Source organism: Rana temporaria, chromosome 12 (assembly GCF_905171775.1).
Source record: "Rana temporaria chromosome 12, aRanTem1.1, whole genome shotgun sequence".
NCBI classification, from domain to species: Eukaryota; Metazoa; Chordata; class Amphibia; order Anura; family Ranidae; genus Rana; species Rana temporaria.
Window position 1 is genome coordinate 3,188,570 of NC_053500.1, and position 12,255 is coordinate 3,200,824.

Consider the following 12,255-nt stretch of genomic DNA (forward strand, 5'->3'; position numbering starts at 1 on the left):
CCAGCTCCATAAAGATATAGTTTGACCAGTACGGCGTGGAGAACCTTAAGGGCCTACATTGAGCCCTGGACTCAACCCTACTGAACAACTCTGGGATGAATTGGAACATTGATTTTAAGCCAGGTCTTCTGTGTACGAAGCCAGCTCCATAAAGACATTGTTTGACCAGTTTGGTGTGGAGGAACTCAAGGGTTCTGTACAGAGGCCGACCTCAACCCTACTGAACTTCTTTGGGATGTACTGGAACAATGAATACAAGCCAGGTCTTCTGTGCCAGCTCCATAAAGATATGGTTTGACCAGTATGGTGTGGAGAACCTTGAGTGGCCTACATTGAGCCCTGGACTTAACCCTACTGAACAACTCTGGGATGAATTGGAACATTGATTGCAAGCCAGGCCTTCTGTGTACAAAGCCAGCTCCATAAATACATGGTTTGACCAATTTGGTGTAGAGGACCTCAAGGGTTCTGTACAGAGGCCCGACCTCAACCCTACTGAACTTCTTTGGGATGTACTGGAACAATGAATACAAGCCAGGTCTTCTGTGCCAGCTCCATAAAGTTATAGTTTGACCAGTATGGTGTGGAGAACCTTGAGGGCCTACACTGGGCCTTGACCTTAACCCTACTGAACGCATATGCGATGAATTGAAATGCTGATTGCAAGCCAGGTCTTCTGTGTACAAAGCCAGCTAAATACAGAGCTAATTGGACCAGACCTTCTTATCCATCATAAGTACCTGACCTCACAAATGGGCACAAATATCCAGACACTTTCCAAAATCTCATAGAAAGCCTTCCAAGAAGAGTGGGGGCTGTTGTAGACACAAAGAAGGGATAACTCGACATGGTTTGACCAGTTTGGTTTTAAGGAACTTGAATGCTGTATATAGAGCCCTGGGCTCAACCCTACAACTGTGGTAGGATGACAGATTATGAGACAGGTCTTCTCGTCCAACATCAGCACCTGGTCTCACAAATAGACACTGATTCCCACAGACACTCTCCAAAATCTTGCAGAAAGCCTTCTTACATATGTTAAGGCTGTTATAGACACAAAAGTGGGATAACTCAACATGGTTTGGCCAGTATGGTGTGAAGGAGCTTGAGTGTCCTGTATGGAGCCCTAACCTCAACGCCACTTTGCGATGAATTGGAACCAGACCCTCTCATCCAACATCAGTACTTACAAATTAAACCAAATTCCCACAGACACACTCCAAAATCTTGTGGAAAGTCTTCCCAAAGGAGTGGAGGATGTTATAGCCACAAAGGGGGGCAACTCAATCAAAAACTGCATATTAATGGTGATGGTTTTGGAACGGGATGTCCAACAATCTCAAATAGGTGAGATGGTCAGGGGTACACATACTATGGCCATAGCGTAATTTTCATGGTTTAGAGATTAGTGATAATGTTATGTGTCTGTGCTGTATAGATCAGGACTACGGTAGGGGACATGTCCTGTTGGGTTATTCTCAGCATCCTTAGTGGTAGAAAATCGTTACTTTGTAAGAAAGTTTTATTACCGTGTTGTTGCCTCGTGTGATCTCTATAGCGCCGTTGTAGGCCGTAGTGTTTTCATCATATGGACCATCCACAACATCCATGGCGATATCTTGAGCCAGGACACCATGAACAAGATTCTCAATGGGGAGACCTATGTGGGGAAATACTGGAAGTCACTATTTTGGAAGGTCATGGTTTAGTTAAAAGAAAGCTTAGTGACGTGTACGGGTTAATAGTAAAAACATTCTCAGGTGGTTGAAGGGTTGATTTGTTTTACTCTTTTGGTAACATTGTTTTTTGCCTATAGATCCATTTTGTCAAAATATTTGCTGTGTGGATGCCTCAAGCTTTCACACTTTGTCATAATGCGAGGAATATATTTATTTCCTATGAGTGTCAGCTCCATCTAGTGGCCATAATGCAGTATTTTCTTCATTGGGGTATTTCAGGAAAAATTCTGCAATACGGCCACCACATGGAGCTGACAATAATGACTTTGACCGTTGTAAAAATGCTTGAGGCATTTCCACATTTTCACAGTGATCTTTTTTTTTTCTACATAGACTTTATGGGTTTGGTTTACTAAAACTGCAGAGTGCAAGATCTGGCGCTGCTTTTCATAGGAACCAATCAGCTTCCAGATTATTATTTTTTATGTCAAAGCTTAACTCTTTGCCGACCAGCGCACGACAATATACGTCGGCATAATGGCACGGCTGGGCAAATAGGCGTACAGGTATCTCCCCTTTAAGATGCGGCATTGTGGGCACGTGCGCAACGCCACAAGCTCTGTGAGTCCGACCGCTGGTCCCGCAAACTCGATGTCTGCGGGGATACCCGCGATCGTCTCACAGAGCAGAAGAATGGGGAAACACTGATGTAAACAAGGCATTTCCCCAGTCTTCCTAGTGACAGGACGCGGATCACAGCCCCCTGTAATCGGGAGCGGTGATCAGTGTCGTGTCACACGTAGCCACGCCCCCCCCACATTTAGAACACATCCCTAGGACACACTTAACCCCTTCAGCGCCCCCTACTGGTTCACCCCCTTCACTGCCAGTTTTCTCACTTAACAATAATCAGTGCATTTTTATAGCACTGATCGCTGTATAAATGACAATGGTCCCAAAATGGCATCAAAAGTGTCCGATGTGTCTGCCATAATGTTGCAGTCACAATAAAAAATTGCTGATCGCCGCGATTACTAGTAAAAAAAAAAATTATTAATAAAAATGCCATAAAACTATCCCCTATTTTGTAGACGCTATAACTTTTGCGCAAACCAATCAATAAACACTTATTGTGATTTTTTTATTTTTTACCAAAAATATGTAGAAGAATACGTATCGGCCTAAACTGAGGAAAAAAAAAAGTCTTTTATATATTCTTTGGAGATATTTATTATAGCAAAAAGTAACAAAAATATTGCTTTTTTTTTTTTCAAAATTGTCGTTCTTTTTTTGTTTACAGCGCAAAAAATGTAAACCGCAGAGGTGATCAAATACCACCAAAAGAAATCTCTATTTGTGGGAAAAAAAGGATGTCAATTTTGTTTGGGAGCCACGTCGCCCGACCGCGCAATTGTCAGTTAAAGCGACGCAGTGCCGAATGGCAAAAATTGCTCTGGTCTTTGGCCAGCCAAATGGTCCGGGGCTGAAGTTAACTGAACAAGCTGAAGTTAAAAGCTGATTGGCTACCATGCAGAGCTGCACCAGATTTCACACTCTCCAGTAAACCAACCCCTATGGGGTAGATCCATGCAGAATGGCGTTTCTTTGTGCGGGCGTAACGTATCCGATTTATGTTACGCCTCCGCAACTTTTACAGGCATGTGCCGTATTCTTAAAAGAAAGTTGCGGCGGCGTAGCGTAAATAGGCCGGCCTAAGCCCGCCTAATTCAAATTGTGAAGAGGTGGGCGTGTGTTATGTAAATTAACCCTGACCCGATGTACGTGGAATTTCCCAGTGTGCATTGCTCCAAAGTACGCCGCAAGGAAGTATTGGTTTCGACGTGAACGTAAATTACGTCCAGCCCCATTCACGGACGACTTACGCAAACAACGTAAATTTTTCAAATTTCGTCGCGGGAACGACGGCCATACTTAACATTGGTATGCCGCATATATGCCTCATATAGCAGGGGTAACTTTACACCGAGAAAAGCCTAAAGTAAACGCGAATTCGCGTATCTAGCTGATTTACATATTCTAGGCGTAAATCAGCGTACACGCCCCTAGCGGCCAGCGTAAATATGCAGTTAAGACCCGACGGCGTAAGAGACTTACGCCGGTCGGATCTAACAGAAATCAATGCGTAACTGATTCTCTGAATCAGGCGCATAGATACGACCGGTCAGACTCAGAGATACGACGGCGTATCTGGAGATACGCCGACGTATCTGGAGATACGCCGACGTATCTCTTTTAAGAATCTGGCCCTATATGTTTTTTTCGCCCCCCCAAAAAATATTTTCCTGTCTATTAGCCCATTGACCCGGCATCTACAAGCAAATGGAGCTGGGTAACAGGAAGACGTGACTACAACACACATGTTGGAGGTCCATCATCAGTGGCCCACTAAGGGTGGAATAAAGAAGATGCCGGACCAGAAGAAGCCTAGAAGGAGATTGCAGCGACGAGGTGGAGCATGGACCATGCATAGCTGGCCAATCTAAGTCACCATAAGGTGCAACATGCCTGGACATTAGAGTAAATGCTCTGGAACTGCTGCTTCTGTTCATCTTAAAGACTGAGAATGTTTTTGATTTGTCAAATTGAAAACGACGGCCCCTTTTGTTTTTGTACCGGTGGTGTTGACGAGCAGAAGATTAGAGTAGTATTTGTGGGCCCGATCTCCGGGTCTTCGAAAGTAAAGCTGTGGAGTCAGCTCCCAGGAGTTCCTAGTCTGGAAACTTTTCATCATTATGGTGGAGGAAACCAGGGGAAGGATGAACAATACCAGCAGAAGAAGTCTGAAATTCAAGATGGCGCGTTACGTGCATATTAGATTAAGGACAACTACACACAGTCTCCTAGTCTGACAGGTGTGGTTGGCAGTCAGTAACCTGCTACTTCAACACCAATGTTCCCAACTCCACCCATCAGATAACCAAAAATAGTATACTGTATATCTTAGGAAAAATGTACACTATATGGGGCCACCTCTCCGATGGTGGCTCCATGGCATTCAGGTGTCTCCAGTGACGGGTCCTGGTAAACACTCCATTATACAAAGACACTGTAGACAATTGTGCTCTTTCAAAAATTTGAGGAAGACCCCTTTTTGTTCCACCATGACTGAGCCTTTGTGTACAAACCAGCTCTATAAAGATATGGTGTGACCAATTTGGTGTGGAGAACCATGAGTGGCCTTCACAGAGCCTTGACCTCAATCCTACTAAACACCTTTGGAATTAATTGGAATGCCAAATGTGAGCGAGGTCTTTTGTATACAACACCAGCTCCATAAAGACATGGTTTGACCAGTTTGGTTTGGAGCAACCTGAGGGTGCTGGACAGAGCCTTTTAAGCACCATAGGGATGAGTTGGGATGCCGATTGCAAGCCAGGTCTTCTGTGTACGTTTTTCGATATGTAGAGATGTGACGGGGGCCTGTGCAACCAAGAATCCCTTGGAGGTGTTGGGAAACCCTTGTTTTAGCTCCCCATGCACCTCCTATGTCTAAGCCACCCTGTGCCCATTAGAGGCACAGGGTTAATGAGGAAATTGATAGACAGCTGTTTAATGGACAAAGAGAAGGTGGTTACTTAAAGCGGGGGTTCACCCTTAGAGGGCACATTTTCCCCTTAGATTCCTGCTCGTTTTCTCTAGGGGAATCGGCTATTTGTTTTAAAATATGTGCAGTACTTACCCGTTTACGAGAGGCATCCTCTCCGTCGCTTCCGGGTATGGGCTGCGGGAATGGGCGTTCCTTCTTGATTGACAGTCTTCCGAGAGGCTTCCGATGGTCGCATCCATCGCGTCATGATTTTCCGAAAGAAGCCGAACGTGGGTGCGCAGGCGCAGTATAGAGCCGCACCGACGTTCGGCTTCTTTCGGCTACGAGTGACGCGATGGATGCGACCGTCGAAAGCCTCTCGGAAGACTGTCAATCAAGAAGGAACGCCCGCTCCCGAAGACCCATACCCGGAAGCGACGGAAGAAGATGCACCTCGAAAACGGGTAAGTACTGCTCATATTTTAATACAAATAGCCAATTCCCCTAGACCGAACGAGCAGGAATCTAAGGGGAGGAAAAAAAAAATAATAAATGGGTGAACTCCCGCTTTAAATATAACAGTAATATTTATCCACAATATCTCCCAGGATATATATAAAGAGCTGATCACAGGCCTAGAGATCTGGGTAGGAGCCGGACAGTCTACTCCTACTATAGTTTGTTGTCTACTAGGCTGAGGATGGGGGGAGATCACTGTTTGTATTGTTAATTGTAATTAGCTTCTGCTATTGTGAGAAGGTTTTCTGTGTTTATATGTATGATAATGTTGATTCTGTCTTCTGAGCTAAAAGACGACAAGTCTGTCCTAAAGGTCATGCCTCTGAGTCACCTAGGCTGTCTAAACGATTAGCAATTAGCTCACGTTAGTTAGGTTTCTGGTTACAGTTTGTATTGAGTGAGTGAAAAACTTATATAGCGCAACACATGCGAACCGAATCGCCTCTGGGCGCTTAGTATCTATTCCCGAAGTGAACTTTTATCCCTCAGAAGAGATGGGTCTTGATCTTTCTTCTGAAGGCCCTTGTGTATATATTTGTGTGAGATCTCAAATAAAAAAGCTATTCCTGATGCACTCCAAGACTGGTGTTGTCTGGTTCTTGGGGGTTACTATAGCCAGATCCATTGGTCTCGTGTTCCAGGACTTAGGAAGCGATATACTGAAGGAAGCACTCAAGCAGAGTGTGGGACATTCCGTCACAAAATTTTTATACATGGATTAACTCTTTATATTGTACCCTGACCCCACCATATCAGAGATCACCAAAAATCGATTACACCTACATGGATCGAAAGCCTTTCATGTCATGGATAAGCTTCAAATATCGGATCCTCGCCACGGCCAACACCTGCTGTCTCCACAATGCCAGTCCACTGATGGTGGGTGTACCGGAGTCCGACATCAGAAGGGTCGAATCCTCCGGCTCCGAGGAGAAGTGATCCTCTTCTTCATTTTGCTCTTGGGCAAAAACGCCGTAATCTGATAATTCAAGATGAGAGAAATCATAATTTGGTGTGCTGTACATAGACAGCATAACTTTAATTGCAAAGACCTTGTTTTGGCATATTTCATTGTCATTAATCGCCATGACTAGTCCTTATTACCACGTTTGTAGCAATTTTGACCTCAAGCTTAGCCTTGGAATGTCATTAAGCATTATGTAAACCCGAACAATGAACCTCTTTTATTTGGCTCCTTTTAGTTTGTTAACCATTTGAGGACCGCTGCACGCCTATATACGTCGGCAGAATGGCACCGCTGGGCACAGGTATGTCCCCTTTAAGAACCCAGCCGTGGGTCGCGAGGGCGCCAGCGGCGGCGCGTGACCCGGTCCGAAGCTCAGTGAAAGCGCCCGCGGCACCCGCGGACCTGATCGCCGCCGGTGTCCCGCGATCTTTTCCCGTTCTTCCTAGTGTCTTGTCAGTGATCGTCTGTTTCCTGTCATAGGGAACGACTATCAGTGACGTCACACGCCCAGCCACACCCCCCTACAGTAAGAATCACACACTAGGGCACACTTAATGGGCATTTTGCATTTTTGTAGCACTGATCACTGTATCAATAGCAATGGTCCCAAAAATGTGTCTGATGTGTCCGCCATAATTTTTGTAGACGCTATAACTTTTGCGTAAACCAAATCAATAAACGCTTATTGCGATCCTGCCAGAAATCCAGTGATCTGGTAACTTCACATAAAGCCTGTAGGCAGGTGCCGTCTACTTTCTCTACTGCAGGTGGTGCTTGAGTCCTTGGCCTCTCACAGTCCTGAGCCTCATGACGTTGGAGTTGGGAGCCAGGAATGCCCATCCACACCATCCAGTACCACAGACTGTACTGACTCATCCGAAGATTCAACCTTGGGCTCAGGTGAAGAGAAAAAATAGAAGACATGCCTGGTTCCTTGTAACCTGAGACCCCCCAAGTCACTGCCTGCGGTTGAGACTGCAAAGAGCGCCGGCTCTCTTGATTCCCGTAGAGGCCTCTACGGGGAATCAAGAGAGCCGGCACTCTCTTTGCAGTCTAACCGCGGGCAGCTCTGCTCCGCAGTTGTTTGAGTTGTTTATTGTTCTGCCTACCCATATTGTGATTGTGCTTTTATCACTATTGTTACTGTTGTTTCCATTTTATGTTGATGCCGAGGTCACTCAGCATCTGTTAAGGAGGGTGGGGTGTAGGCAAGTGCAGTCTACTCTTTCTACTGTGGGAGGCCCTCTTCTGCCGTGACACTGCAGCCCGAGAGGGGGTCAAGAGGAACATGGTCCCTCTATGGTTTCCTGGGTCACTAGGGAAGCTATCCTATTGGCTGCTGCCATCCCATGTGACTCTAACAGCCATCTAGGGTCAGGCAGATCCTTTTTTAAGGCCCTGACTCCCAGGTTTGGCGTGTATTTACTGAGTTGGTAAAGTAGGGACAGCCTCCGCATTTAAAGTGTTTGTAAACCCTTCAATACAACTTTATCTCTTAGTAATGTAGATAGCACAAGCAGCTAATCGCTGCCTGTGTAAGTGTACTCCCTGTTTTCGTTTACATGGAAATCGTCCTGCAATCAAAAGTGACTTCAGGCGCGATTGCGCAGTATGTATTTTCATTAACGGCACATTAAGAGTGCCGTTTCTATCTCCATTGCATGCCGGGACTTTGGTATTGATAAGCTCCCCCTCTGAAAGGCACATAGGGAAGTCTCGCGATGCTGCTCTGATCATCTCCTTCCGGCTACCCCCCCCCCCCCAAATAAGATGTCACACAGGGGAGTGAATCAGAGCAGCATAGAGAGATTGAAAGGAAGCAATGGAGATAGAAGCTTGGTTTCGGCGCTACGGCGCATGCGCAAGATTTCCAAAGAGAAACATAGTAAGGGCGGAAGTGACGTCCAGAAAAGATTCACAAAACAGTAGAGGCAATGGCGCGGCCAATACCCCGGAAATAGAGATATAATAAAGACGCTAAAGAAGGTATTTACAGACCTCGTTTTATGCCGATTTTAATGCATTATCCTTTGTAATTAGCTATAGTATTTGAAAATTGAAAAAAAATAACAAAATGGCCCGGGGTTTACTTCCTCTTTAAGAATTGGTAAAAGTTTGCAGAATTCCAGAAATTAGAACGGCCAGATTATAAAAACATAAAAGCGCCGCCCACCTCCTTTTTCGATCTCGGCCTCTCCTTCCAGTTTCAGGAACACGTCGTCCAGCGTAGTAACAGAGACTCCGTAACTTACAATGTCTCGGCCCACATGTCCCTCCAGGTCAGAGAACAGAGCTGCAAAAAAAACAGTTCAGTGTTAAAGGAGAACTTCAGGATTTAGAAGTGGAAAGGACAGGAGGAGGTCGGTGTAATCAATGTATTATATTTATCTCCATGCTGTCTTTTCGGACTTAGGGGTCATATAAATATGGCAGGAACGTACCCCTTAGCTCGATGCTCCTGGTCTCTGCACTCTCTGCTTCCTTTCCCTGTTATTTTATGAATCCACTACAAATGAATGCCCAAAAGACTTCCCATTTATGCCCCTCCCCCAGACCATGACATGATCCCCGTACCTGGGAAGGAATCCATGTTCAGGAATGGCAGGGTGAACGTCAGATCCTCCACATTCTGTGTGCTGAGTTTGGCGTTGGGAACGTGCTGCTTTATGAGGGATGTGATGGCCTCTGTGTCACATGATGGGGTCACCTGCATCCTGGTAACCCAAAAAAAGTTATCATTAAAAATTCATCACATCACTTAAACACTCTCCATACTTTTGAGGGACATGGATAGATCTGGATCTACCTTAAATTCCTTTGAAGCTGCAAATATCAGACTTAGTCTTAAAAAGGGCCACTTGCTATACCAGAGATTACGGTTTATTGACACAACAATGGTGGACGGGTAGTCTATGCTGAAATGACCAATAGGTTTTTTTTTCTCTCTATTTGCCACATTGACCCACAGCATAGAATTTTCTGCATTTTCATAAACCCCAACTAGGCTTAGTTCTGTATTCTTGTAGTGTAGTATGGGACCAGGTGACTCCAGGCAACTAAAGCTTCCTTAGTTGTTCAGATATGAGGCTTTGTTGTGTTTGCACCACAGTCTAGGTCAGGGATCTCTAAATTTATGGCCCTCCAGCTGTTTTCTGAACTACAAGTCCCAACATGCCTCTGCCTGTGGGAGTCATGCTTGTAACTGTCAGCCTTGCAATGCATCATGGGACTTGTAGTTCCTGCAACAGCCAGAGGGCCGCCAATTTAAGACCCCTGATCTAGATGTTAAGAGGAGTCGTTTTGTGAATCCTAACCCTTCCTTTATGGTTCAGGTAGAGGGACCTTTGTGTTAGCACCCCAGTCTAGATGTTCGAGAAGTTGTTAAGTGAATCCTAACCCTTCCTTTATGGTTCAGGTATGACGCTCGTTGCGTTAGCACCACAGTCTAGATAGTGGAGGAGTTGTTTGGTGAATCCTAACCCTTCCTTTATGGTTCCGGTAGGGGGACCTTTGTGTTAGCACCCCAGTCTGGATGTTCGAGAAGTTGTTTAGTGAATCCTAACCCTTCCATGTGGGTTCCTGTATAAAGCCCTTTGTGCTGGCACCACAACAGATGTTAGAAGAGTTGTTTAGTGAATCCTAACTCTTCCTTGAAGGTTAAGATGTGAGACCATTTGTGTTGGCACCACAGCCAAAATGTTGGAGGAGTTGTCTGGTGAATCCAAACCCTTCCATGTAGTTTAGATATGAAGCCCTTTGTGAAAGCACCAACGTCTAGATGCTAGATGAGTTGTCTGGTGAACCTTAACCCTTCCTTGAAATTTCAAGTATGAGGCTCTTTGTGTTTGCACCAGTCTAGATGTTAAGGGGAGTTGTTTGGTGAATCTTAATCCTTCTTGAAGCTACAAGTATGGGACCATAATCTAGATAGTAGAGCAGTTGATTGGTGAATCCTAACCCTTCTTGAAGGTTCAGGTATGAAACCCTTTGTGTTTGCACCATAGTCTAGATGTTAGAGGAGTTGTTAGTGAATACTAACCTTTCCTTGAATGTTCAGGTATGAGACCCTTTGTGTTTGCTCTTCAGCCTAATTGTTAGATAAGTTGTTTGGCGAATCCTAACCCTTCCTTGAAGGTTCAGGTATGAAGCCCTTTGTTTAGGCGCCAAAGTCTAAATGTTAGTATAGTTGTTTGGTGAACCTTAACCCTTCCTTGAAATTTCAAGTATGAGGCCCTTTGTCTTTGCACCACAGTCTAGATGTTAAAGAAATTGTTTGGTGACTCCTATACGTGGTGCACCAACTACATCTTTTACAAGTTTAGGTAAGAAGCCCTTTGTGAAAGCACCAACGTCTAGATGCTAGATTAGTTGTCTGGTGAACCTTAACCCTTCCTTGAAATTTCAAGTATGAGGCTCTTTGTGTTTGCACCACAGTCTAGATCAGTGATGGCGAACCTTGGCACCCCAGATGTTTTGGAACTACATTTCCCATGATGCTCAACTACACTGCAGAGTGCAAGAGCATTATGGGAAATGTAGTTCCAAAACATCTGGGGTGCCAAGGTTCACCATCACTGGTCTAGATGTTAAGGGGAGTTGTTTGGTGAATCTTAATCCTTCTTGAAGCTACAAGTATGGGACCTTTTTCTGTTGGGACCATAATCTAGATAGTAGAGCAGTTGATTGGTGAATCCTAACCCTTCTTGAAGATGCAGGTATGAGACCCTTTGTGTTTGCACCATAGTCTAGATGTTAGAGAAGTTGTTTGGTGAATCCTAACCCTTCCTTGAAGGTTCAGGCGTGAGACCCTTTGTGTTTGCTCTTCAGCCTAATTGTTAGAGAAGTTGTTTGGTGAATCCTAACCCTTCCATGTAGTTAGGTAAGAAGCACTTTGTTTTGGCGCCAAAGTTTAGATGTTAGAGGAGTTGTTTGGTGAACCTTAACCCTTCCTTGAAATTTCAAGTATGAGACCCTTTGTCTTTGCACCACAGTCTAGATGTTAAAGGAATTGTTTGGTGACTCCTATACGTGGTGCAATGACATCTTCTACAAGTCTCAAAGCATTACATGCAGGTTTGGGTCTCCATGCTCACCTCAAGTGATAGCCAATGCCCCATTTTCGCTTTAGGAAAAAAGAACTCCCAACACATTTCAGCCTCCCGTTGGAGAGCACAGCCTTACGGTCTGGAACCAAATGAAAAGATAAGCTTATAAAAATTTCCAACAAGTTTAAACATTTTGTATGTAAATTGGATGCAGATCTGGTTACAGAGATTGGTTTTTGAAAAGCCAACCTTCGTTGTAGGCCAAAATAGCGCAAATGATAGCTAAGGTCACAAATTTAAAGGAAAAACAACACTCTGTCGTGTGAACTTTTCAGGGCCGATCCTAGGGTCACAGGCGCCTGGGTACAGAAATATTTCTGGCGCCCCCACAATGGCATCGTAATTTTACCAACTCCTCCCCTTTGCAAATGTTTCTATGGCAATGACTCAACCACAGAGATGCTCCCCCACTAAGTCTTCATTAATCTGGGATCCTTA

The 12,255-nt window shown here is 44.8% G+C and overlaps 1 protein-coding gene across 1 annotated transcript in view; it reads right to left on the reverse strand.

The window, feature by feature from the left end:
• Positions 1–12,255, reverse strand: part of LOC120918526 (ABC-type organic anion transporter ABCA8-like) — a 79,313-nt gene that overhangs the window by 35,018 nt on the left and 32,040 nt on the right. The window contains exons 16-21 of the mRNA XM_040330155.1: positions 11,806–11,896; positions 9,287–9,426; positions 8,886–9,005; positions 6,529–6,724; positions 4,314–4,480; positions 1,530–1,660 (exon numbers count right to left, since the gene is read on the reverse strand). Of these exons, the coding sequence (XP_040186089.1) occupies positions 1,530–1,660; positions 4,314–4,480; positions 6,529–6,724; positions 8,886–9,005; positions 9,287–9,426; positions 11,806–11,896 (845 nt within the window). The remainder of the gene's footprint in view (positions 1–1,529; positions 1,661–4,313; positions 4,481–6,528; positions 6,725–8,885; positions 9,006–9,286; positions 9,427–11,805; positions 11,897–12,255) is intronic.